The sequence below is a fragment of the Centruroides vittatus genome, unplaced genomic scaffold (assembly GCF_030686945.1).
Source record: "Centruroides vittatus isolate TY-2023 unplaced genomic scaffold, ASM3068694v2 contig_1059, whole genome shotgun sequence".
Classification (NCBI taxonomy): Eukaryota; Metazoa; Arthropoda; class Arachnida; order Scorpiones; family Buthidae; genus Centruroides; species Centruroides vittatus.
The window spans coordinates 165559-193494 of record NW_027120685.1 but is presented as its reverse complement, the minus strand read 5'-3'; the positions used below and the strand labels follow the sequence as shown (position 1 = coordinate 193494).

The 27936-nt window shown below is 26.9% G+C and overlaps 1 protein-coding gene across 1 annotated transcript in view; it reads right to left on the bottom strand.

Annotated features, from left to right (window-relative positions):
* LOC136972815 (serine/threonine-protein kinase PLK2-like) overlaps positions 1-9698 on the bottom strand; it is a 68186-nt gene extending 58488 nt beyond the window's left edge. The window contains exons 1-2 of the mRNA XM_067267456.1: positions 9560-9698; positions 8653-8796 (exon numbers count right to left, since the gene is read on the bottom strand). Coding sequence (XP_067123557.1) covers positions 8653-8787 — 135 coding nt within the window. The 5' untranslated portion in view covers positions 8788-8796; positions 9560-9698. The remainder of the gene's footprint in view (positions 1-8652; positions 8797-9559) is intronic.
* Positions 9699-27936: the final 18238 nt, after the last annotated feature.

Sequence of the window (27936 nt, the reverse complement as noted above, 5' to 3'; positions counted from 1 at the left end):
CCGTTACATAATAAATAAAGAACGGAAATTTCGTTCCACAGGCTTTAGAAATTGCCTTCATTGTAGAAATATTGTTCTTGCGTAAGAAAGTTTTTTTTTGGTTTATCTTTTAGAGAGATAAGGAGGTATTGAAATTTTAGGCACGTAGGCAAAATTCGGGCGGATCCCCGTCAAATTTTGCTCTTCTGCCCTTCTATTAATAAAAAATTCAATTCGTGATCTAATTAAGTTAGCATCGCATAATTCTAGTGTTTACGTTAAAATGTATAAATATAACTATAAATCTATAAATAAAAGCCATGAAACAGCATTAAGAAAATCCTATAAATCAAAAAGATAGGAGAATTTAGTAGAAAGTCGGAAATCTAAAAGAAAAAAAAATTAAGATTTTTTTCTAAGGATCCATCAACATGGCTGAAGGGAGAAGAAACAAAGAAGAAGTAAAAAAAAATCAGGACGTTTTGCCATTTCTCATTTCTTTGTTAATCCGGCGGAAGAAGGGCCTCGAGAGAGACATTTAATGAGATTTTCAGACTTTTCCTAAGCTTCTCCTTCTCCATTATTGCGGAAGGAAAAGAGCTAATGATTTATCTCCAACGCGTATTAATAGGTGGAAGGAGAAGCGTAGACGACAATATGGCTAAGGAGGAAGGTGAGAGCACAAGTGGCGTCCGTTATTATGGGGCTTCATTAAGGGTTTACATGTTACGGGAGAAGTCCAATTCGTTGACCTAATGAGAATAAACTGTTTCCGGTTTGACCTCGGGGAAGGATTGGAATGTGTTAACGCCTGATTTTTTTTCCTCCCAGCTTCGGTAATACGAACGAATGTTTACTTTTTTCCTAGAGCTGGAGAAGATTTGATTACGTTACCCTTTCTCTTTTCTAATCTTTGCCTTCATTTTTCTGATCTCTCCAATCGATTTGTGTCAGATTTATCCTTCCAATTCTTATTTAGCTTTATTTATTCAGAAGTTATTTATAGAAAATATTGTTTAAGTATGTGGATCACCCTACAAAATGTCTGTATTCGATAAGTTGGTAAAGCGCTTTGATAACTGAAATTAACTCAATTATTCGCCATTTGAAAAGTGATTTGCTTATGAGCTTTTGATCGATTGCGACGTGATCTGCTTTCAACTAATTAAATTTGCTGTTATGTATGATTTAAATCCGATAAATGAGCCGACAGAGAACTTTACAAACCTCCCCCCTCATTCTAATACCATCGCAAGTAGAATGGCCTTTGCCCACGTTGAAAGTTTCAAATATGGCATTATAAAGAGCGATTATAAGAAATTGAAGAGACTATTTAATCCCCAAAATGGACGTTGAACTCTCCAAGAAGAAAAAAATAAATAAAAGTAGATAGTTCTTCTCAGTTAGACTTTGCACTAATCTCCGTCTGGCTAAATCTTTCATCCGCAGAGTTCTTTTCTTTGGGTTTTACCGAAGTTCGTTCTAGTGAGTGCTCACATCGGATCAGAAGACCGTTTGATCCTACCTCGCAATTTTTTTAAAACCGTATTAAGGGTCTGTCTCATAAGGATAACGTTAAAGCTTTTCTCGAGTATATACGAAGGCCTATGAACTATTTCGGTTTTTAAAGACATAATAGCTAGTTATTCATCTATTTTTAACCGCGCGCTCTCTCTCTTTTCTTCTTTCCACCTCCTGGGTGTTTTTACCTCCCGAATCCACCCTCCCATTTTCTGTTCTCCTTCTCGAACCGCCCTTCCAATTTTCTCCATTCTTCTGCTCCTATCTCTGTCTCTCTGCGGGAAATCTTACCAAATTCCAATCTCGGCACGCGGGAAAAGAATCTAAGAAAGAGAAATTCTACTCCTTAGCTTCCGAAAATCTCGACCAAAGCGAAGTAAAAGTCACCAGTGGCGAGAGAGAGTAGCTGACAAGCTCATTAAATGATCGGCAGATACCGGGGTAAAGTGATATTATCCTATTCGGTTGTGGCAATTAAAGCTAGTTTGACAAATTTATCAGAAAAGACGTGCAACTGATAAGAGTTATTTTTCAAGTTCAATGGTCTGAATGCGCCCAATCCCGAGTTCAATAACCACAGCTGGGAGGAGCCCACTAATATAGATCGGAAAGGATTTCTTTTCGATGAACTGTATCCTTTTGTTTATCTCTAATCGCTCCTGATTGATGTCCAGATTTATTGGACTACTCGTCTCACTTTCCTCCCACAAGACACGACTGTATCGCCCGTAAGAATCGAAAGTAACCCGAAATTATATTTTTGAAAGTAAGGATAAAATGCATTCAAACAGGTAGCAAGATATAGGACCGGCGCGTAAAGGTTATATGGAAAAGTGCAGTGTGGTACGAGATTACTCTTCCGTTACGATTTACGCTCGCATTTTGCTTCCTTTATTCATCATGAAGCTAATTCTATTGTTCGCATCAAGGTCACAGAAGGTGTTTTGACCTTATAAACTCCTTTATTTGTATATTCGAAAAAGACGATAAGAAAAACTTAAGGCAACTTCAATCGTTTCGCATCGAAGACAGCTCTTTTTACGCTATCTTTTTTTTTTAAAAAAAAAACTTTCTTAAAGAATAATATTTCGATGAATCCATTTAAAAATTCTGTAAAGTTTTAGCCTATTAAATTCTTCTTCATTTAACATAAATCAGGGGGAAAAAATCTAGAATATCAACGTTAATGTAAGAACAATGTTTATATCCTCCTATCTTAAAAACCTAAAGATAAAATACAATAAAAATAATACATTTAAACATTCAAAAATAATTGAATTTGGCTCAGAAAAGTCTTGAATTTTGGATATATCCAAAAATTTTACAACAGAAAACAAGGTAATCAAAAAAAAAACTTACTCAGCTCCTACCTGTTACCTGTGTAACAAGTGCACGGTAAATAATCATTTATTCAGTTGTCTCACGTTAAAATATTAAATAATAGTGTAAAAAATTAGAATAGAGTTCCGAAAAGTCGTCTTATGTAATAAATTCTGAGTATATTTGATGCGTATTTAGAAAATTTCGGAACAAATTATGGTGTTATCAAGAAAAATCGTTGCCTACCTACATTCTATCGTTGTAATATAAGTGTAGGGTGACATTTTGATGGCTTTATATTTATATTTTCTTTCATATTACAACTGCAGCAGACAAATTTGACATATTTTGAAACGTTTCGAATTTATATTTTTCATCTCTCACTCTATCATAAATTTATTTATGAAATGTACACTTAATTTATGTAACATCCAGTTTCAAATATTAATTTAACTTGGAGTTAACATAATAGATATAAATGTTTAATTTACTGAATGTATGCATAAGGAAATTTTATTTTATAATATTTATTTAGGATTTAGAACACAGATTAATATTTTATAATATACGTATCTTATTTTATGTAATATGCAAATTTCTAAATAATTTAAGACTTGCATATTTTAATCATTTATAACGTGTACAGAATAATAACGAAAAGTGTTGAAAGCAAGAGAATAATTATGTAGAACGAAAATTTAAGAAAAATATTAAATTTTAATAACTTACTATCGATACGAATAGAAATAAGGGCACAATTCGGGGGTGCAATAGATAATCTAGAGTTTTAAATGTCTTCATGTCGTATATAAATATGAGTCTACATTTATTAATAAATGATTTTATCATCATTAAAGTATATTATATGATACTTTAACTATGCATTACACTATTTACTCTTCAGTTAAATGTGACAAATTAAGTCAGTTGTTGCAAGAAACTGAACGACAGAAACAAGGGAAATGGGACATTCGAATGAAATTATCCGCTAAGAAGTTAATAATTAAAACTGCTGGAATAGAAGAGCATTAATTAATTAAACACCCGATAAAGACTAGTGATGCGAAGAGGTCTTACATACTTCGTTGATTACGACACAATTAAGCAAGGTTTAACACAAATTTTTCTAATAATTAAATATTTGCTAGTCGATATTTAGAAATTTTTTTGGTTGCTTTTTACGTCCAGAAACATTAATTTCTCGATTTCTTCTCCCGGTAAATTATTCGATTAACCGTACGAAAGTTTTTGAATAAATCATGTGACAGAGTACAGTACATAGTTCATTTGCCACTAGATACTTTTATATCTCCCAAGGGTGGAATTTAGTTTCTATTTATCAGAAATGGTAGTTTTTGAAATGTTATTTGCATCCTTTTTCTCCGTGTTTCGCGACTTAAGTTTTTATTTTCTACTTACGGCGAGTACCATTTGGATTCAACCGTTGCGCTTCAGTAAATGGATTTGTGAATTTAAGAATGAGTTTGCCTGAATGAATCACCAGACTTCAAACCGTATCACTAAAACTTTTAAGAAATCTGATCGCATAGTTGTGCGATTCTTTAGCGATTTACTCAAATGTTAAACCAAGTCAATTCGCTTACAGTTGGGTAATTACGAAGCAAGCGACCAGTTGGCACGGTGATTAAAGACTAACTTCTGAGCTTATTTATGATCTGGTGATTATTAGATCGCTGGTTCCATCTAAACACAGTCGAGGAAAGGTTAAATTTATCACTTAATTGATTATCACACACTAAATAATGATTGTTTTAATCATGTGATTAAAAGTTTCGCTCAAATTCTGTAATGAATTAACTTGGATCATTCATTCTCTTACAAGAAAATACACGGAGAGTTTCATTTTGAGAGTACTTTTTGAGTAGTTAATAAAAACTGAAGTTATGTATGTATTTGAGTGTATCACGCCCGCTATTTAACAGAATAGCCCCATTCCCAACAGAAAAATAGCAGTATCAATACTCGAGTCTATCGAGTGACGGTAAATGCATTAAACGTACTCTTAACAAAGTCTTTCAATTATAAACGGCTTCATTACCTTAGGAGCTTAGGTAAGATGATATTTCCGCTATTCATTAACCTCTACAGTAGTAATTCTACAAATAATAGGTTTATGTAATCTACTGCAGACTCTACAAAACAGGAGTAAGAATAGGTAGTATTAAAAGCAATTCATTACTTTTATTTTATTTCCCTTAAATAAAATTCTTGCTAACGTGCAATTTTACATTTAGCCTAAACTAGGAATATTTTAATAATATTAATTTAGAAATGCGTGCGAGAGCATGATTTAATGTCTTCATGAGTTTGAATTACGACCAAATTTATAAATAAGACTGCTATTTAGACCCCTATAGTAGCCATTGAGTAAAAGTATATGAGCTGTGAAGTCTATCTACTCTGGTACCAAGTCTGATAGTGCAGAGTTCAATTTTTCTCTTCCTGACAATTCATCTAGTTCGTCGCTACTGACTTCTAAGTGCACTTTATGTATAAAAAACACTTTAAAAAAGTTACTTGTATTTATCTTTTTTCAAAAATTAATTTATAAATTGATAAACAATCGTATCAGAAACCCGTAAACAGATAATTATAAATGTAATCTTCTGTTTAAAAACTTGGATCTCTTTTTATTTATCGATTTCTACGAAAGATAATCGCATAAATCTCATTATATATCTCTTAGATAAGTACAAGTTTAAAATAAACTGACATAATTTTTATCCTCATTAAATTATATCAAAGAAGTCTTAGTACAGTTTAAAAAAACACACAAATATTCGATTCATTAAATCTAATTCTTCATTTAAAAGTATAAAAAATTCATTTTAAATAATTCCTAAATTTAAAAATAAAATTTCTATACTATACTTTCATATCTGCTGTAATTAAGAATTGAAATGAATGTGTTCCAACTAAAATAGATGCAACCATTTATAAACGTTACAAATAAATGGCGGTCAGAAACAAAAGCGGGACAACTATTATTAAAGTATTAAATTCATTTTATAAAGTGTGTTTAACTATTTTTGTGTTGGCTGCAAGAAAGTTCTATCTTTAACTAAATAAAGAAGAGTTAAAATGGGGAAAGAAAATTCGAGTAGGCTGTAGTAAAGTGGATGGCAAGGACACCGGTTTACACCTGAACGTCCTTGCTTACCTTTTCGTCTTTTGTTTGTGGAAGAGGAAACGTCACGCTTCGCTTACGGATCTCCCCCCTTTTACGAAACTGCGCTTATTTAATTAACAACAAAAGTCGAAGATCTTTGCTTAGAAATTAAGCAAATTTCTCCGAATTAATCATTTTCTTAAAAGTCACGCCAGCGATTTTATCTCAATATAATCGATAATGTAAATACGATTGTTCCGCTTGAATATCCCTGGTCCAATCGCGTTATTTAATTCGTTTTGATGCGATTAGCTATCTTTGCATTATCTAACGAATGTAAACACGAAACTTTTTATAGTCAGGTGATAGAAGTATCGTCAAAGGTTACATAAGCACCATTAACTTTTTAACATTGAAAATGTTAACATCTGCGTATCGTATTTCGCATGAAATTCTATCGTGGAAGATGCAATTCCTACAACGAACCTAAAGAATTATTGATGCATGACATTCGAACGGCGGTTCCTTGACGTTTTGGGCTATGTGCACAGCTATGTGAACAATTTAATGAAACATTATGTCGTGATAAATACATTTCAATGAAAGCACGCAATCTAAATCACATGACTGAAAAGGAACTGTAACAATTCGGATTAAATAACACGCTACTGATTAAACATCCTTCCCAATGTTTCTAAATGTAAGAGGAGTGAAACATGACATATCCATAAAATAAATAAGATTAAATTCCAATTCACTTCTGTGTAAATGAATAAATGTATATATATATTCATTCATTTGAGCATTTTAAACCGCCAAAATATTTATAATAAGGCTTTAAATTCTTCTCGCATCTCATTATTATACACCTATATTCAATTTTCTTACCATTTCACATAAAAGGCATGTATTAGTTTACATAACGAATTAGGAAGAGGATAAATAAATTTAATAAATTATTTGCAATGCACTAAGCTAGGGAGGAGGAAAAAATGATCATCAAACAATAGCGAGAAAATTTAATAGAGAAAACCCCGGAATATCCCTGAAGAGGAAAAATCGATCGGCATGTTTCTGCCTAATAATATTCATTTTAATCCGATTATTACTACATCAATATTACTGTAGAAACGAATATTTGCTTCAAATTCTAAGTGATGCAAAGCCTCGTATAAATTAAGGAGAAGCTACTCTAATTTAATTCCCGAATGAGATTATCATAACTAGACCTACATTAGTTTTACATATTATAATTTCAGCCATTCAAATTTCATCGAGCGGGAAACTTTAGCATAAGGATTATAAAAGATACAAATTACCAACCGCTTCTCTGTGGAATCTAAAACTAAGAATAAAGTCATTGATCGAAAGAGTTTGTAGAGATACGTTATGGCAGTTAAGTAGCCTAATTATTATATTATTGGGAAGTAGTGGAATAAAGACAAGTTTTTATGCTAATACAGTTTCTGAGAGAGTAATTTAAGTGTTATCTTTAATAGAAATCCTTTTCTTTAATGTTCATCATCATCATCAATTTGATATTGATAAATAATATGATAGTAACTAATGATAAACTTATAATAATAATATCATTAATGCTTAAATTAGTAAGAGAAAAGAGGAACTATTAGGCTATACAGTAGGCGCTCGGTTAAAATGTATTAAAAAGAAAATTTGCATTCGAGACACATTAACGCCATATCATCAGCGTTAACGTAGCTCTTGGGACAAACAGAATTACTATAATGTCATCTTTGTAAAGGTAGCGGAAGATTAATTTGTCGTCATTAATTCGTCAATCAACTACAACCCTGTCAGATAGTAGAATGCAGTTATTAAGAGCTTCCGATCTGCTTGTGTTTATATTAATCTTCTCTTATCCAAACAAAAAGTCTGAAAGAGAAATATCGAACCTTCTATTTATGAAGAAGATACACACGTCAACTCCATTACTCATCATTCCAACCAGGAAAAAGCTTTCTAGCGACACAAATACAATTACTGTATTTATGGGCTACTGTCATTTTACCAGAACCAGATCTTGGCAGGGGTAAAGTTCAATAGTTTCTCTCTCCCTAGACGAAACTGCGACGTTGTAAAGAAGAAAAGTTCTTAAAACGAATGCTAATGAACGACACAATTTGAATTTAAAGTCAACGTACGAAACAAAAATGACAAAGGATGCTATAAATTAGCCAACTCATGCTTTTATAAATCGTTAAACCGTGCTGCACAAGTAATAAAAGTAATCACGTGAAGGTTTACTTGGGTATTCCAATACGATTCTTCTTCAGAACTTACTTATCAAATGTAAGTTCTCAGTTGGATATCTCTGTTGGAGATCGTATTTTCTATACTAGGGAAAGAAATACCCGATTCAGGCAGATCTAGCGAGAAAGGCAACACATTAAAGAAGGATCAAGGCAACATTAAAGATAGAATTCACCTATATTGCATCTCACTATCTCCCTTTCTTCGAGTCGACTTAAACAAATGCCAATTCGCATGATAAAAAATCCGATTCCATTTTAATATTTATGCTTTACTTAAGAAAGAAATCAAACTTCCTCCGAATAAATCTTTTTAAAAACAGAAATATCGGAAAATGCGTATAGCTGAGTAGTGAACTTTGTAGGGGAGGAAAAAATTCGAGCTTTTGAAAAATCGAATTCCATTTTAAATTTAAAGAAAAAGGAACTTACCTTTCCCAGGAACTTTCCTTTCAAATATGTGGTTTTCGAACCGGGATCCACTATATATTCCGGCAACTCGATATTATTATTATTTAACGCCAACTTTCTAACGCTACTTTCCAACCTCCCTATAGTGGTATTCATCTCGAAAACCTGAAACAAGTGAAGAGATGAAGGAAGTAAAGCAGTAAATCTTCCTCGCTGTCTGGGCATTCGCGTCGCAAAGGGTGGCATAACTCGGCGACCCATCACGATTCGATACACCTTTACCTTATGAACTTAAATATATGGAAAATTTTTAAATATTAACATTATAATCGAGCAACATCTGTACCGTAAGGCGTTTATTCTACCGTTTATTTAGGAAACTAATTCAAGCATATGAATATACGCGCCGCGCGTCGCTACACACGTCGCATCGTCATGGATAACTCGTCACTGACATCCATTTACAAAAGCTAAAAGAGTAGGAAGTAAATAAAAACTTCCTTATTCAATAAAATACACTTTTCTACGCTAATGTAATCATATACATAACAATAAAAAAAGAGTAAGAAGAAATTTATCCCAATCAAACTAATGAAGTGAATCATTGTCTCTTCCCCTTTATTTCCTATTCGTTGTTACAAAAGTTAAACCAAAAAATTCGGGGATTAGCTTTAACCGACTCGGACAGGTCCTTACATGTTTACCTTCCTTTGTGTAAGGAGAGATAATCGTTAGATAACTTTATCTCCTTTCGTCTAAATGACGCCTCAACAACACCTGCGCTCTTTAAATTTTAAGGCGAGAAGAAGGTCAGAGTCCCGTAAACTTCAGTCCACAAGCGAATCTACTCATCAACTTAAAGAAGTAACGACACACCCACCGAATAACTAATCGGAAACTAAGGAGGAAAAGGTTAAGAAAGTCTCACCTGGATGACAAGCAACAAGCGCTTCTACATACAGCAACACGGTTTTGGGTCCATAACCACGCATCCAACAACACAACAAACATATGACTGGCTCTGAGCTCCTACCGGATGTCGACGGGCACTTGGGAAACATCCCACTTTGCTGCCAGGGTGGGTAAAGTAGAAAGGGAGCGTTGTCATTCACCGCCTGTGCCTATCGCTTCCACTCTGTGACGTCACAAAGCGTACGTCTTTATCGATATTTACTATTAAAGTCGATACTTACAAAAGTACGGTAGCTCGTTCGTTCCTCCTTTCATAATTCGCTCTCTCAATTATCTTTGTCTCGTCCTCTATGATAACAATTTTTTTATGTTTTATTTTTCATCTCGTAAAAATAAATTTAAAACTTAGAAAGTGAAATTTTCTTTCTCTTCTTCCTCGTAATAAACTAGTTTACTTCATCATTTTCTTTCCTTTCTTCGTCTCTTCCACGTAGAAAATAATATATATTTGAATGAAATTTGATTCCGTGCTGGAAAATGTAAACTTTTATTTATATTCCAGGTTTATTGATATTATGTAGTAGTGAGGAGTAAAATAATATTTTCGAAATATTTTATTCGGAAATAAATGTACAAATATTCATCTTTTATTCATTCATTTATTTTTCTTTTTGTTTGTTTCGAGTTTAGTAATTCTTTGGTGTTTTTTTTATATATTTTTTGTTGATAAATTCGATACAAATAACTTTGTAAATGTATTCCTAAACTTCGATGTTTATTAATTTATTATTTAAAAATTTTCTTCTGGCGAATTTCGTATTGTTTGATTTGTTTATTTCGCTCGATTGTTTATTTAATTTTAACTGTGTTTAAATACCGAAGTAAGAAACATGCCTATGAGAAAACAATAAATTGTTGCGAGGTTTTAAATTACAATTTAGGCTTGTGTCAGTCAGAAAAGATAAATGAAGATAGAGGATTTTTTAAAAAATTACACTCGACAAAAGAATCAAAGCTTCTCTTATCTAAGTGGGTCTATCTCTGGATAATAAATTGGCCCTTTACATTTGAGCTCTTGGAAAAAGATTGAGTTGAAAGCAGCAGAGACAAATCTCTAGAAGGTTAAGAAAGTTTTAGGCATTGTAATGCTGTCAAAACCTTCTTTAACTTCGTTTCTTAACTTTTAAGGAAAGTATATTAGGTAGAATTTTAAAAGAGTACTCTTCTAATAATACATATTTATAATGCTTAAAAATATTAAAATCTATTTTAAAAATTAAATAAATTCAATATTTATTGTGTATATTTTAATTTAAAATTATTTTATTTATCATTTCTAATCTCAGATAATTGGTAATTGTTGAATTTATCAAGCGTGTGATAAAGAGACAGAGCAGACTCTACGTGTAAATAGATTGATTTAATTGTAATTAAAAGCTATAATATTTTAAATTAATTTTAAAACTTTGTAGATTATCCTTAAGAATTTTTTAGAATTTCCTTTTACATAATTGAATGAAAATTCTATTAACACAACTCTGATTAGTTCAATATTTAATTGATAAAATGTTAACAGGTTGTATAGATAAACCTATATAGTTACTAAATCTATAAATATAACTAGAGTTAACTATAATTACACTCAAAGCTCGATTTAGTGCCAATTTCGAGGGTTTGCCCGCTTTTGAAATTAGTACTAAATCGAGCGTAACGCTAAACCGAAGTCTCTCAAGAAATAAAAATTATGTACTGTACACAATGAGATGTACACAAAACGAATTCCATAATATTTATGGGAGAGATTTGTTCATAAATATTCATTGGCACTTTATGAAAGTTGTGCTATTTAGGAAGTGTTGTATAAATGTTTGGCTGTATAATATAACTGTAACTATAGTGTAGATGCACACTACTACAAGAACTGAACAGTGGTCTTGAAAAAGTGTACACGTAAACTTATACACGTATATCTGTTCAAAACTAATGTACTGTACGTAGTATATGCTATATATACAGGCACATTCGGGATGAAGCAGAGGTGGCGTAGACCCCCTCTGTTTATGGATACCTGGACAACTCTGCCTGGATAACCTACTGTATATAGGCTAATATATACAATAGGATATTCGGGTATTGTCGTAACAGGTCACCGGAAATGATGTCTTTCCATAAATATACTTTTTTTATATATTAAATATAGCGTGTTATTTTTTAGTTAAATCCAAGTTACTTATACCCATATAAGCCATATAATTTATATATATATTTTTATATTTCAGAAAGAAAGGGTTTTTTTGATAACGTGAAATATGTCCCCTTTGCTTCTTTTTGAATGTTCCTATATGTAGCGTATAGTACTAGACATTAATCTTAAACTGATGTACAATATATAGCCTATACACTTGTCAAGATTACTGTCCAGTCCTAATGCAAATTAAACACGTTCTAGAGTCACGAAATCTGGTTTCCTGTTGAAATTATCGAAATTATTAAACAATTTTAGTGAAATTTCTTGATTTATAAATATTTATTTTATATCTATCTTCAGAATTTGCTTTCGTTTCAATCATTAAACTCCCATAATTATCTGCAAATAAGACGTTCATTACAAAACGTGGCAATTTACACAACATAATTATTTTAATTGTTAGAAAAGCTTACACACTTAATAAAGTATTTTTTTTTTCGTTATAATTAAATACAAAATCTTATGTAAAATTAAAATATAGAATATTATAACGAATTATTTACGCAATTTAAATTATTTTCAATTTTAAAATTAATTTTATACATTTAAATTTTATTATTTTAAGCGATAATAATAAAATTTATATTTATATTTAAATTGATGAATATTTATCTTAATATTTTTCATTTTGTCTACAAGTTAATTAATTAATTTAATTATTTATCCTTTATAAACAATTGTATAAATAATATTTTATTTTAATTTTTTTTCCTCTCTTTAGAAAAAAAATTAAATGTTCTTATTACAGACGAGTTGCATATTTTTAACATGAGAAAGCCATTTATTAATATTATATTTGTTAAAGAAAAACAAATGAAAAATATCTAACATAAAAGTTCTGTGATGACCTTTTTATTGCTGTTAATGTACTGTTTACATGAAAGCAAAATTTTCTTTCCTTTTTAAAAAAAAAATAAAAATAAAAAGTTAAAGAAAAATATTTATAAAATAAAAATTTTATTTTTATTAATATACCTTAATTATTATTATTATATATTATTTTTTCCTTGAGAATATATTAAAAATTGCTAATTAAGAAAAAAAAATCATTTTTTTTCACCCTATGGATTTAAGTATTTCGAGTTAAAATTTAAACTCATTATCGAAATTTAATTCTCTAGTTTCTGTATTAATTAATTAAATTCAGAATGAAAATTAATTAAAACTTAAATGGTTTTTAATTAAAATATAACATAGTTTGAAAATCGTCTTCAATTTTATGTTTTAAGATGAAGTTTGTAATCGTGTTTTAGTTAATTTTATAGAAATTTTTATAAAAATATGCTGATTTATACTAATTTACATAAATTTATTTTAATGTTAAACATAAATTTATTCGAAAGATATAAAATAAAATATTCATTTTACGTAATCTAGTGTAACTTTATTAGTTTATATACATGACCTTTGTCTACACTCACGCAAACACACAAGGGTATATTTACTCATATAAATCAAAGGTGAATCCTTATAAAAATTGATAATTGAAAATATAATTAAACTATTTATATTTATTTAAATAATAAATAAAAGAATAAATTTAAATAGATAAATATTTCCTATTTTATTTATTCATGTATTTACCGTTTAATCTTTTATGTTGTGATGAATAGTTTAAAATGAATAAATATAATTATTTGTAAATAATAAACGAGCAATTATTTATTGTGACATCGTCACAATGCCAGGCTGCAATTTTTAATCATATTTTTAATTTATTTAATTTAAAATATACGCTCTCCACCTCAAATTAGTCGTGGCTTGCCCTGTACATCATACTTCCCCCTTTAACAATAGAGATGTAACACCTTGTAGGGGAACATTTTCGAATTGAAATAACGTGACTTTCCGGTTTGTAATTGAAGTTCTTATATAGTTGATTGGGGCCATGTGTTTCTAAGCTTTCTATATCAGGTCTTAACTTTAATGTATCTCACTTCGTTCTCGAGATTAAAGAAGGACAAACAGACGGACGGACGACAGCGGGGAATTTATAGGTCTACAATTTTGCAAAAGTTATATTTATCATAATATTACTTTTATTCGAAGCATAGACAATCTAGACATAGGCAATTTAGACGTTTTTCTCGGAGTTTGCTCTATCGGAGCCTCGTACAAACACATATATTTGTGAATAATATGCCTTGGTCTAGTGTATGAAATCTACTGCTAGTTAGGGTCACAGTCCTTATATAATATTAAAGTTTACATTATATAAATTTGCATGAAGGGGCTATATAAGTCTATGTTTGTCTACCTAAAACTTAAAAACCGTCGCTGAATTTATGTAGTTAATATTTTTTAACGGGAAAAATACATTATATTCATTTGTTTTTATCTTATTTACATACCGCATTTAAATTAAATTTTAAAATTAAATTACAAACTAAATTTAGCATATCTTAACCATAAAATATGCTGGCTGCAATTTATCTATAAAAAGAAAAACTATGTCTATGATATAATTTTAAAATAAAAAAGGAGGAAAATTGCACCAATTACGTAATTTCCAAACAACAAACTAATTTTATTCTACTTAAAGAGGTAATTTTAAAGTTAATTTTCATCGATTATTTTTATTGAATTTTTTTTATCAATATTTTCATTTTTAATTTTGATAAATTACGTTTTTTATTTCACTTTAATGTTTTGTATTTAATATATATTTATTTTTTTATACATAATTGGTTTGTTAATAAGAGCATTTCACATTTTAATATCACAGACAAATAAATCTTTATAATGAAGAAAATATTTAAATTTGATTTTTTTTAATGTAAATCTGCTTTAAAATTCATATTATACTTTTTAATGAATTTTCTCTATATACTTCTTATGTTATTGGCTTTGATATTAAAGAGAAATATTCCATAAAAACAACAAACATAAACCAAATGGAAGTTCTATAAGTTGAACTACGTTACATTCATTCCTGTTCCTCTTTAAGTAAAATTAAAATACATAAAAATTCAAATTTCTTACTAAGATTTCTATATACATAAGATGCAAAATTGAATAAATTTCGTTTCCTGCTATATATATATATATATTCTCTGTACAGATGTTACAATTACAATACATACATAAAAACGTTAGAAAAACTTACAAGAAAATTATCAATCTATTCCTCTTTATATATAAATTGTATTATTTAATTTATGTTTACTAGAATGACTTATACCTTTAATCGTACGTTTCGAAGATGTACTGTACAGTACCAAGTAAATGGGATCCGTAGAAGGCGATGCTTTTATTTTGTATTATAACTTTAATACTAGAAATTAAATTTTAGTTTTATATACCATAGATTAATGCTTCATTAATCTATGATACATAAAACATGGTACATAAATTAATTTATGTACCATGTTTTATGTATATGTTTTATGTTTTATGTTTTATGTTATGTACCTATGTTTTATGTATAGAATTAATGCTTTTTTAAATAAAAATATAATTTGTAATTGTACTGAAGCATTATTTTTTGCGCAATTCAAAAATAATACAAAAAATACATAAAAATTTAAATTTCATAGAAAGATTTCCATATATATATATATATAATGCGAACTGAATGAAAGAAGTAACTTATTGCTATTCTCTATACAGATGTTAAAATTTTCGTATATCACCGAATAAATTAACTACTCTTTCCTTTTTTGGATAACCAGAGCCAGACTTAGAACCAAGATCTTACAGAAGCCATAAGTCAATCTGTATATTTAATATATGTATAGTGAACAATGTGAAGATAGTAATAAATGTAATAAATAAAATTGTTGAATTTTGTTCTGAGGTGACCCGGATAGTGAGTTTTGCTTATGGTCCAAATTTCCTTAATCTGACGCTATGGATAATAAATAAATCACCCTTTTCTTTCCTTTTATTTGTAAAATTGAGATTATAAAACTATAAAATTACAATTTACTAAATCATTACATTTTTAATACATAAAAAAAAAGTTGTAATAAAGTCATCAATTCCTTTCTTTTATCTTTATTGTATTACTTCCTTAATTTTATTTTATAATTTTATAATATTAAATTTCAGTTTTATGTATCGTAGATAATTATAGGTTTAATACATTTTTTAAAATAAAAATATTACAAATTATAAGTACACTAAAAGCATCATTTTTTTTTTCCTTTTGCGAAATCCTAAAATAAACTTTCTGCTATCAAATATAGGCCAAGGCAAATATATCTCTGTCAATATATAAGGAAAATCTGGAGGGGGAAAAAATACACGCTTTATTTTATCCAAAATTCTTACATAAGATATGATAAAGAGGAAAATAAACGAGTAAATTATAACAAATAGCTTAACATGTAAACTTTAAAGGAAGGAAATGTGAAAAATTAACAAAATTATCCCTGTTTTGTAATGATAAAATAATGCTACATATTTATCATTTTTCAGCGTGAAAATATCGCCAATTCCTTTTTTTTTCTACGTGGTATTTTCTTTAAATAAGTTACGAGAGAAAAATAAAGAAGAAAATCGCATATCCTCCTCGATTATTTACGTTATTTTGTCGTAAATATTTATAAAATTTTAAAAAGTAAGTAGACATTTAGCAAATACAAATGGACACCTTTAAAAAGTAATTACAAATCTCTATTTGATTGTAATTTAAACAATATTCTGGTCTCGGATAACTTTTATAATTTTAAATTACTTACAAAACGATTGTTAATTCATTATGTATCATTAATACTTACTTGTGAATCTAATTAAAAAATTAAATTGTGACTCTTTTCAATATAATGTAATTTTAATTAATTCTTTGGTTATTATAAAAAAAAAATTAATTACCTTTACAGACTGGTAATTCAATAATTAGATTATAGTCGGTGCTGTTATAAATAAATATAATCTGCTAAAGCTTATATTATGTTACAGAATGATTATTATATATTCAATGTAGTTTAAATATCTCTTTTTCTCTGTATCTAAGTAACCAAAGTAATAATATTTTCGAATATTTGCTTCAGTATACTTAATCTCTAATATTCAGACTTCATAAATGACTTTTAAATTAAAAATCAATATTTTACTCATTCACTTCTCTAAAAGCAGCAAGATGATACAAAATGCATTTCATAATATTGCATTATATAAAGTGATTCAAAGACATTTTTATTCATTTTCGAAATACTTTATTTTATTTTAATTTTCTTTTTTCAATAAGTCTATTTATCAACCGAAGTATGAATAATATCTCTATTTTTTTTTTAAACCCTGAAAATAATATCTTAATTTGAGAGATTTTTATATCGGATTTCGATGCTTTTACTAAAAATTAATCGAAGATGCTGAAATTCAAAACATTTTTTAAAAATTCTATTTAAAAAATACATAGAAAAATTACAGCTATAATGGTTTTTAAACAGGATCCATTTTGAAAAATCTCTTCACGAATTGAAAGATAAAATTTCAACATAAGAATGGGCGTAAAGAAACATTGAAGAATTTCGAAATTTCGCATACTTTGATTCGAAAATGGTAATGCATTCTTTTATTTATTTATTTATTTATTTTTTAAAGGATATTTTTTATTCTATTTTAGTCTTCAATTTTCCAATCGAGAACCGAACGTGTCTGTTTATCTAAAGCACTCTGTCAATAAGTTTCAGGCCCAGTGGGCAAATCCCCGAGGTGGACTTTCTTTCTCTTTTCTCTCACTTCAACAACGATAACTCGACAACAATAGCGAAGTTTCTTATAAAAATTTGGTAAATAAAGTAGATGTTTATATCGTATTCAATCATTGTTAATCGTTTTTTTTCGAAATTTAATTTCCTTTGTATATAAAATTCTGAATGTTTCTTTGTTGACTTACGTGTAAAAGTGTACTTTAAATTGTTGATAATTTTATTTAAATATAACATTTTTACTCTTATATATATTTTAATAAACTATATAATGTGTAATGTACTTTTAAAATAGATCTAAAATTATTATTAAAGTGCTTATATAAGAAATATATATCTATAGAAAATATATATATTATTTTTAAAATAAAATTTTTGTTATATTTTAAAAATGTTGAGTTTTAATCATAAATTCTTTTATTTTGTTGAATAATTTCTTTATTTTTATAATAATTTAAAATTTTTACGTATAAAAAAATGCTATTTCAATTACTTTGTAATTTGAATTTATAATTTTGCCAAACTAATTAAACACTTGCAAAAATATTTAAATTTTAAAGTAAAATGATTTAAAAGGTTTTATTTTTCTAAATGTTTTTTATATTATTTTAACAGACATAATATATGCTGTGATATAACAGTTTTTTTTAAGAGTATTAAACAATGCATCAAAGCAATGGTTATCTCGTCTAGAAGCAAGTTTTTTTACAGTTCATTCATTAGAATATCATTGACTAATTATCATGTACGTTTTGTTTCTAGATCATTAAATATATTTAAAACAAAAGAAAAGAAATACGTTATCAAATAAAAGCTAATCTAATTAATTCTCTAGTATAAATGTATAATTGATATGATATTTTAATGAATCATTTCTTTATTATAGTCTATAAGAAGAAAATTGAAACTGAAAGGATATAATAAGGTTACAATCTTTAATTTTTGTTTATGTAACACATAAAAGATTCGATTCAAAAATTCACTTTCCATCCAAAATCAATTCGAGTTACAAAAATTTTCTAATTTAATAAAAGCCATTTGTTACGAAACTTGACATTTTCTTTAAAAATAACATTAAAATGCATTATAAAAACTTTCTAAAACATTTGATAACATCTACATTATTGTTATTATATATCTCAAATATGTAGAGATGCTGTAATTTACTTCCAGTAATGTATCTTGTCTAATTTTAGATATAGGATTTTTATTGTACCAGAATGGAATATCTTTTTTGAGCTGTGAATAATGGTGTAGATATTATCATTATTATTATAAAATTTACCTAGAAAATCCAGTTTTTTTTAAGGCTTTCAAATCATTATTCCGAATTATAATACTGTATAGTAATTTAATAATGGAGTAAGAGAAACAAGCATAAGTAACTTTTTATTTTTTGGCATCATCATCATCATCATCATCATCGTGTTTACGAAAATTGGTAAATTGTAACGAATGAAAATATTTAAAAAATGAAAATTCTTAGTGAATTTAATTATAAAAGAATGTTCGAATTTTGATATAGGAGGGCATAATTCTTAACCAGATGAAAAGATCTAAAAATTAATCTTCTAGTTAGCTTCTATCGATGACGTTAATGCTAAAAACTCCAAGTTTAATTTCGTGACTTAGACATTCGAAAATTCAGCAATTAATCGACGTCATTTTTTAAAATGCTAAGGTTCAAAACGTTGGTAACGTTGCAAGGAAATAATTCTCGTCAAATTATTTTCTAACTGATAGTCTTTCCATAAGAAATTAATAATAAAAATATTAGTTTTTATAATTTAATCTCAAAAAGTAAACAATTAACTCATCATCCATGTATAAAAATTACATTATATCCTTCTACATCATCAATTATAAATAAGAAAACCCCCCTAAAAAATACCTCAACAGAAATACATTAGTCATAAAACTGTGGTTGGCCCCACAAATTTCAGAATAACGACCATAATATATCGTTTGATGATAATATATAATGACCATATATATATCATAATATATTTAATTAATCGTTTCGATCTATACACCAGGGCAATTCATTAAAAATCCTCTTAGTCAAACTAGCAAAGGTACAAGAATAAATACATCAGAAGACGTAATTAAAATAAGAGTAAAAATTCCCTAAGGCAGAACCGTACGATTATCACTTAAGTTTTAATATTAAAATTTTTTTCCAAATTAGAGTAAATAAGAGTTTTATAATTATTGAAGATAGTCTTGTATATGTTGAGAAACTATCAATAACTTAAAAAGAATGCTTATAATTAATATTTTGATAAAATGTTAGCAACGTTTTATAATTAAATTAATCGGAAATTAATATAATTTTATAAAAACGAATGTATATTATTGTGACATCGTCACAATGACGAGCTGTAACTTTTAATCGTCATGTGACTTCCGATCCAGACAGGAAGTTCGTATATAGTTAGTAGTGGTCTCAGGTCCTTAAAGATTTCCGTATCCGGTTCGATTTTCATCTATCTAACTCAGTTCTCGAGATTAACAAAGGACAGACCGACACACGAACAGGCGACTGTGGGAATGTATAGGTCTACAATCTGAAAATTGCATTCTAATAATTACATTAACTATTATAAAGTTTCGTTTTATATGTCAAATTATAACTAATTAATTGATGTTAATTTATATTTTTTTTGGGGCATTTTCTTTTTATTATAAATGATATCAGACCAAGTTTATCACGCCCCTTAACAGGGTTCTCTTCAAATATAATAAATTTATTATTACCGTTCATTTATTTTTCAAAATAAATTGCCGTCTTTCGATTTATATAGAATAAATCTGGCATCTTCAACGTCTATAAAAAATTGATACTAAAACAGAATTTCTGATAGAAGAAAATAAGAAAAGAATTGCACACTACAATAGAAAAATATGGAACTAAATTTAAAAAAATGGGAAAATACGAAATTATGCGAATTTAAATAATAGAAATTCTTGAATTTATGTATAGCTCTATATATATTTTTTAGAATTTTATGTTATGTCGAGACGTAATTCAAAATTTATAATAAATAACAGACTACCAATTGTAGATATTTTAGTTAATTAAAATTTTATGTGAGGATGGAATTACTATTCCCGAAGCCATTGTATGTTAGTCCATTGTCTATTTTATAAACAATAACAATTATAATAACTACGACAAAGTAGTTCATTGTTCGACGAAACACGATATAAATGTAAATTTAAACGTTTTAACAATTCACATTATGTTAATGAAATGATTAAAAAGTAATAATATAAATTTAATATGTAGTAATTCACCATTTTTTGGCAATAAAATAAAAATAAAAAAGGAATTAAATAATTCGCAGGATGTTTAAATTTTAAGCGTTAAATATCAATGGCCGTCAGTCTAGGTTCTGGGGGATCCGGGTTCGAATCTGAGCCGAATTTTTCATGCGATCTGTCTCCGGCCCCCATTGTAAAAGATGTCCCCATTGTGAGACATATATCAGGCCCCATCCCTTACCATCCAGCTTCCCTCATTGTGGGTCTGGCCGAACTCACGATGACAATGGGAAAAAAGTCTTTTAGACCCACAGCGTGGAAAGAATTAATTAATTAAAAAACAAAAAAACATTAAATATTAAAAAATATATAAATTCATTAATAAAATTTACAATTTTCAAACTATTTATTTTATAAATCTTCAGTTTCTTAAAGAGATTTTTATAAAAAAAACAAATTGAGTATTTAATTTATTAAATTAAATTTCTAAAATTTTTCATACTGAATTTTAAGAAATTTATTTGGTTTTATAAATTTCAATTTTTTTAAACTTTAAAACATTATTTATAATTTAAAAAAGGTCTTTCTTTTGATCTGATATAAAAGAGACATTTTCAATTCAAGAAATATCATAAAAAAATAAAATAAAATAAAAATAAAATCCTGCAAGAAAATCCAACGATAGATTTAAAAAATAATAGTAATAAAATTAAAATTGATTTAGTTCTTTTAAAAGTGCTTTTTTTTTAGAACTAAATTCAATTTAAGAGTTCTAAACGATTTCGCAATTGCAAACGACCCAAATTGTGATGCAAATGCTTATAAAATATTAATTTTTTAAAAGCTAACTGAACCCCCCCAAAAAAAATAAATAAATAAATTTTATATTTAATTTTCCAGAGGGAATTTTCAAATCGATTTTCAAGTTGATCGAAAGCAAAATAAGGTTTGATTAGTAGCATCCATTTTTTTCTTTCCTTTTTTTTATAGACTTTCCGTGATGTATAGCGCAATTGGTTGCTTCCCCAGAGAAATTTTGCAGTAAAAATCAATGGCGACGCCTTCCTAAATAAATATTTTTATTCTGAATGAAATGTAAAGAAAATATATATATATATATATTTACTGACAATTTTAAAATTTCTAAAAAAATACGAGTCATTTTAGAATCCGTGCACATATCCCTAATGTAATTTGTACTTGCCTGTACTTGAAATTTTTATGAAATGAAAATAAAAATAAAAATCTGATGGGTAGCAGATGGCATTAAAATTTTTCTTACATAATTATATATATATATATATATATATATATATATTTATTTATTTATTTATTTTTATTTATTTATTTATAAAGGATTTATAGAGATTTTAAACTTCTTTTATAATATGTGTTGAATTTTATTTATTTAAAAATGAAACAGCTACTCGTAAAAAAAAAGTGAGAAGAGAATTTACTGTATTTTGTCTTTACACAAGGGAAAATTTTTTTTACAGTCATTTAATTCTTTTTTAAATCTATCTATTTTACATAAAGGAATCTTACGAAACAGATTTTGTTCTTTTGTTCTATTAACTCTTCATCTAAAAACTCTATTTTCAAAATATTAACTTCTACTATACTTTTTTTAAAAACAAATGAACGTTTTAAAGCTTTTTGTGGTGTATATTTATTTGTTCTTTATATATATGTGTGTGTGTATGCATGTATAGCACACACAAATACATACACAAAATAATATTTAAAGGTTCTTTTACACTTTTTAAATGCTCTTATACGCTCGAAAATAATGACAAGCACACATACACAATACAGTATACATTAATTTATTATACATAATTGTAGTGTATATAAGTACATTATTCTTCTATGCAAACATAGAACAGACAGTACATTTATTCGTTCTTATACATAAATATAAAGAATGATGAATTGGATAAAGATCAAACCTAGAAATAATAAAAATAATCTGTCTTGTTCTTGTAGTGTTATATAGTGGTGTTCTTGCTCTTCTGCAATAATACACGCACGCATACAAATATATGAATTTATATTCAAATTTTAAGAAATTTATTTGGTTATTTATCTTTCGTTTCAGATAAAAAATTGAAACAAAAAAAACCTTTTATTCAAATTAATTAAATTAAATTTTTCATAAAAAATAATGAAATGGAAATAAACTTCAAATGTACAATTAATAAAAATAATTTCTTTCGTTTCTTGTAGTGCTGTGTTTTAATGTTTTTGTTCTTCTTCAAATAATAAAAATAAACGCTTCTGAATATTATATTATTTTTCTTTAAGTGATTATAATATTCGGGAGCGATTATTTTTATTATTTGTGGAAGAACAAGAGCACAAAAATATTCTTAATATTCTTGTGTTGTCGTTTTTCTTATTCTTCATCTGTTCTTTTTCTCTTTGTTCTATCGGAAAAATGAAGGCAACACGAATATTTTTCTTTAAAAAATAATACGATATCCTTTAATTTTGTTTTTTTCATATAGATTAAGTAAGAACAATGAATATGTTGAAGTTTCTTTATAAACTAAGGCTTGAATTTATTAAATTACGCATTTATCAAGGAAACAAAAGCGATGAACGAATTTAATAAAAATATTCAAAAATCCAAAACTTAAACACGTATTAAGTTTTCATATTAATTTAATTGAAAATTATATATTAAAAAAAAAATTTTAATCTAATTTAATTTTTTCTCCCTCTCTTATAATGCGCTTCTTTAGTTTTACCGACAAATTTTATTATCCAATATTCAACGTTTCTAACAATGTTTATTAATAAATTAGTAGCAGTAAAATATAATTAGTCATCACGCTTTCTATTTCTTTTTTTTCTTTAAATTTTTTTACACATTAAATTTTTGATCGATAACGTTTTATATCAATACAAAATAAAGGAAATCATTTCTCATTCATAAAAATATCTTGAAGTCAATTGACAGAATTTAATGATTGATACGGTTATTGAAAATTAAATTGAATAACTCATGCAAAAGAGAAAGATTAACAAAATTGGAAATTTCTGACAGACAAATCAATCACAACTTATACAACTTTTGTTGATAATGTTTCACTGTTTGATTGACGTCAGCAAATTTTACTTTTACAATAAATTATGAACCGTCTGACAAATAATAAATCAACTAATTTCTCTTCTTTGTTCATTTTTATAAGGTAAGAAAGAAAAGAAAATATATATATATATATATATTTTTAATATATTATTTATTTTTCTTCAAACATGATTTAAAGTCAAGAACTAGAAGTGCGCTTATTATACTGTCTCGGGAATTCTATATTTCTTCAATAAGGTATTTTAAAAAGTAAACTCTTACAAAATACCTTTTAAAATAGTTTAATAATTCTTCGACTTTGAAAAAAAAAACATTCATTTTAAGAATTAGTTCATAGGTTGAAGTAAAGCCGCTTTCGAATGTCGGAAGCACCTGAGGTTAAATAGGATCAGATTTCTAATTTATCCTTGAGTAAAGAAAACGGATGATTATTATATTTGTACACAGAATGCAATTCTATACATTGCTATGGGGAATTTACAATCATTTCTATTTTAACACAAGAACAAATCTTAATTCCGATCTTACTCTAATATTTATAATCCATGTAAAGCAATTTTGTCGGATTTATATTGCTTTCAGACTTTTTATCTTGTGTAATTTTAGAAAGAAAATTTTAATATTAAAATATAAAAACTATTAAAATAGCTTTTTATTTAATAAAAATATTTTATAAGGCATTTATATACTGTGCAATAATAGGATTATTATATAATCTATAAATATAAAATGCTTTTATAATAACAATCTACAATAAATCTAAAGCAATATAGAAAATAATTATAAAGTTTATTATTATTATATTCTATATCTCGTCAGATTCATTGCAAATTGTTATTGATTAAGTGATATCTATACAATGCAATACATGTAATAATAAACTAATTTAATGGATAAATAATAAATAAATGCTCACTGAGTAATACTTTCAAGACATCGTTAGTTTATAAATATTTTTAATTTTTATTTTAAAAGAAAGTTAGTCTTAATATTAATATTGTTTAACAAGTTATTAAAAGTTTAAAAGCATTTTTATTATTATTTTTTTTTAATTTTAAAGTTATTAAGAATTTGTAAGGAATGTTTGCATGTAGATATGGCAAATCTTATTTTCTAAAGTTTGATTAAAAGATTAAAAGATTTAAAGGAAGTAATGTGGATTTAATATACTTTTGCTGACTGAGAAATACTCGTAATGCGTATCACATACACAAGGGATATTACATAAAAATCTACCCTGTGGAAAACTTAAAAATTGAAAATATTTTATTCAGATTTTTTAAATTTAAAATAAATATTCTTTAAACAAATTCTGTAATTGAAAAATTCATTTTTTTAAGATTTTTATTAAAAATTTTAGTAAGAATAGACGTGATCTTGTTATCGAATTATTCAAAACTATTTCCCTTTGGCAAAGAAATCGTTTTGTTGCATGTTGTCGTTTCGTGAAACGAAATCACTAATGTATCCTACGAGTATTCCAAAGGAAATAGGAAAGAACTGTCAAGCAATCCATCTATTGATGTCACCAGTTATCACTAGTTTAGAAAAGATGTTTGTGTTTGACAATATGAAAAACATTGAAATTGCTTCGAGTCAGAAGAAACTGTCAACAATATTCGAGATGTTTTAAACTTATTTTTTAACAATAAAAACAAGAATACAAGAATTTAAATATAGAAAATAAATTTCTAGACTATATTATATTCAATTCACATTTTTTAAATTATTATAATATTAAATTATTTTAAGAATAAAAATATCGTTTCTTCGTCTACATTTCTCAAAATTAATGATATATTTACTTACAAGATATTTTATAGGACGAATTATTTATATAGAAATCTCATAAAATGATAAGAGTAAACATAGACAATCCTGCAAATGTATAAAAGATTAGTTATTACATTATCTGAACAATTAAGTTAATTAGACGAGAAAAAGAAAAATACACACTCCTATCTAACTTTATTTTCTCAATCAATTATTGTTATAATAATCATAGCATCTATCGGTCTTCACGAAAATCTTTACATCTGCATACTTATTATTTAAATGTCAAAGTTCGTGGTAATTATTTTTATTAAATTTGATTTCTTCTATGAAAACTATTGAATTTTTAAATCTAATTTACTATATTATGAAATCAGCATTAAATTATACCGAATTATTGTATTATAAGTACGATACTGTATGAAATATAGTATAAAATACTTGTATAGCGAGTAGATACAGTATTATATTAAGAAAATTTCCAATTTTTGTAAGGGAGAAAAACACTATAAACACTTTCTTATATATTGCACACAAACTACCCTCGCAGTAATTCTGTTTTCATAAATTAAAGTATGATTCATAAATTAAATTATGGAGTGTGAATATAATAAGTTATTTAGAGTAAATATAAATTAATGAACTATGTAAATAAAAATTATATTTCATCAATAGAAATCTGAATATGTAAAATATATAAAATTTTAATTGCAAATTTAATTTCCTGAACAGAGAATAACAATTTATAGTTGATAATATTTTTAAAATTTTCTGAAATATTAATCATATATATTAATAAAGAGAATTCAACAAAGTTTCAAAAATTGTAAAAATATTTTAGTTTCCAAGATCATAAAGAATTTATTTATCGTTTGAATGTTGGAAATAGAAGCGAAATTTGATAGAAGGAATACGAAATTCATTTCTAAGCAGTAACTTTTCAAAACTAATATAAAATTGATGAATAATATTTTCGACTTTCTCTTCGCAGGAAAAAAGAAATAGAAAGAAAAATCATAAAAGAAAACGTATTTGTTGTAAAATGATCTTTTTCGGTGTGAAAATCCCTTTACAACTTCTGAAAAGACACAATTCTAATAATCATTTTTTTGCTTCATCATGAATTTCTTATGCTTGAATGCATATGAAAAAAGTATATCTTATGAGTACATATGCAGATAAATAATGTCATCTTTCAATATTTTAAAATAGAAAAAAATTCTTAAAGTCTGCGAAAAGTTTTAATCGAAGTAATTAGCTAGTTTTTGATATTGAAAATACATTTTAGCTCGTAAATGCTAATAAAAAAAATTAACTTTCTTTCCCTTTAATAATATAATATTTAGAGATAATTAATATGAAGAATTGAATGAAATTATATTTAAAAAATTGTAATTAGGTTTACAAAGTAGAAAATTATATAAAGTCGTATTAACTACTTTTAAAATAAACACTATTAATAGCAATTGTGACAAAAAATGCTTTAACTCTAATTATTTTGCGGTGTTAATCTTTAATGTAAATAACAAATTGTATCGAGAAATAAAATAAAATTTAAGATAAAAAGCAAGTTAATATTTTATTTTATTTTTTTTACAGAAAAGTTATCTTTATTTATCTCGAAATTATTATTCTTAATTAAACTAAGAAAGTCGAAAATAAGGAATTGTTTGTACTGTATAACAACAAAAACATTCTAGAAATTCAGCATAATCTTGGTATTAACAGTCATTAAATTCTTTATCGGATTTTTCTAAACTTATAAAAAGATTAGTTTAATTAAACTAAAATACAAACTTTAGATTAACAGAGTTCAAATCTTTTTACAGTTTATAGGAAACAATGCATTTGTAATAGAAAATTCGTATAGGAATTGCAATAAAAAGATATTGTTTACATTTATTATTAATTCAAAAATGAGATAACATCATTGGAAAACTTCAGAAAATTACATTTTAATTATAATAAACTATTAATACATAGGAAGTGAGTAATATTTGTTAGTATATTATATAAATTCCATATTTTAATACCTATAAACAGATGCCCGAGAGGAAATAGCATCAATCTAAAAAAAAAAAAAAAATATCGCTTACGTTGTAAATGAATAATAAAATAAGACAATAGAAACAAACAACCTTATAAACTTTTTATATTAAAAAGTACTTTTACCTATTTTATTCTTCAGTATGATTAAAAGGCCCTCTTATGACCCACGGCATCCCATGGGCAAAAAAGAGCAATTGCCTGAGGCTCCACCAAAAGAAAACCCCAAACCAATCTTTTATAAGAAAAAATTGCCTCGAAAAAATTTCCTCGTAGAAAAATGTCTGAAGTCAACACTGTACATGGGACACTAA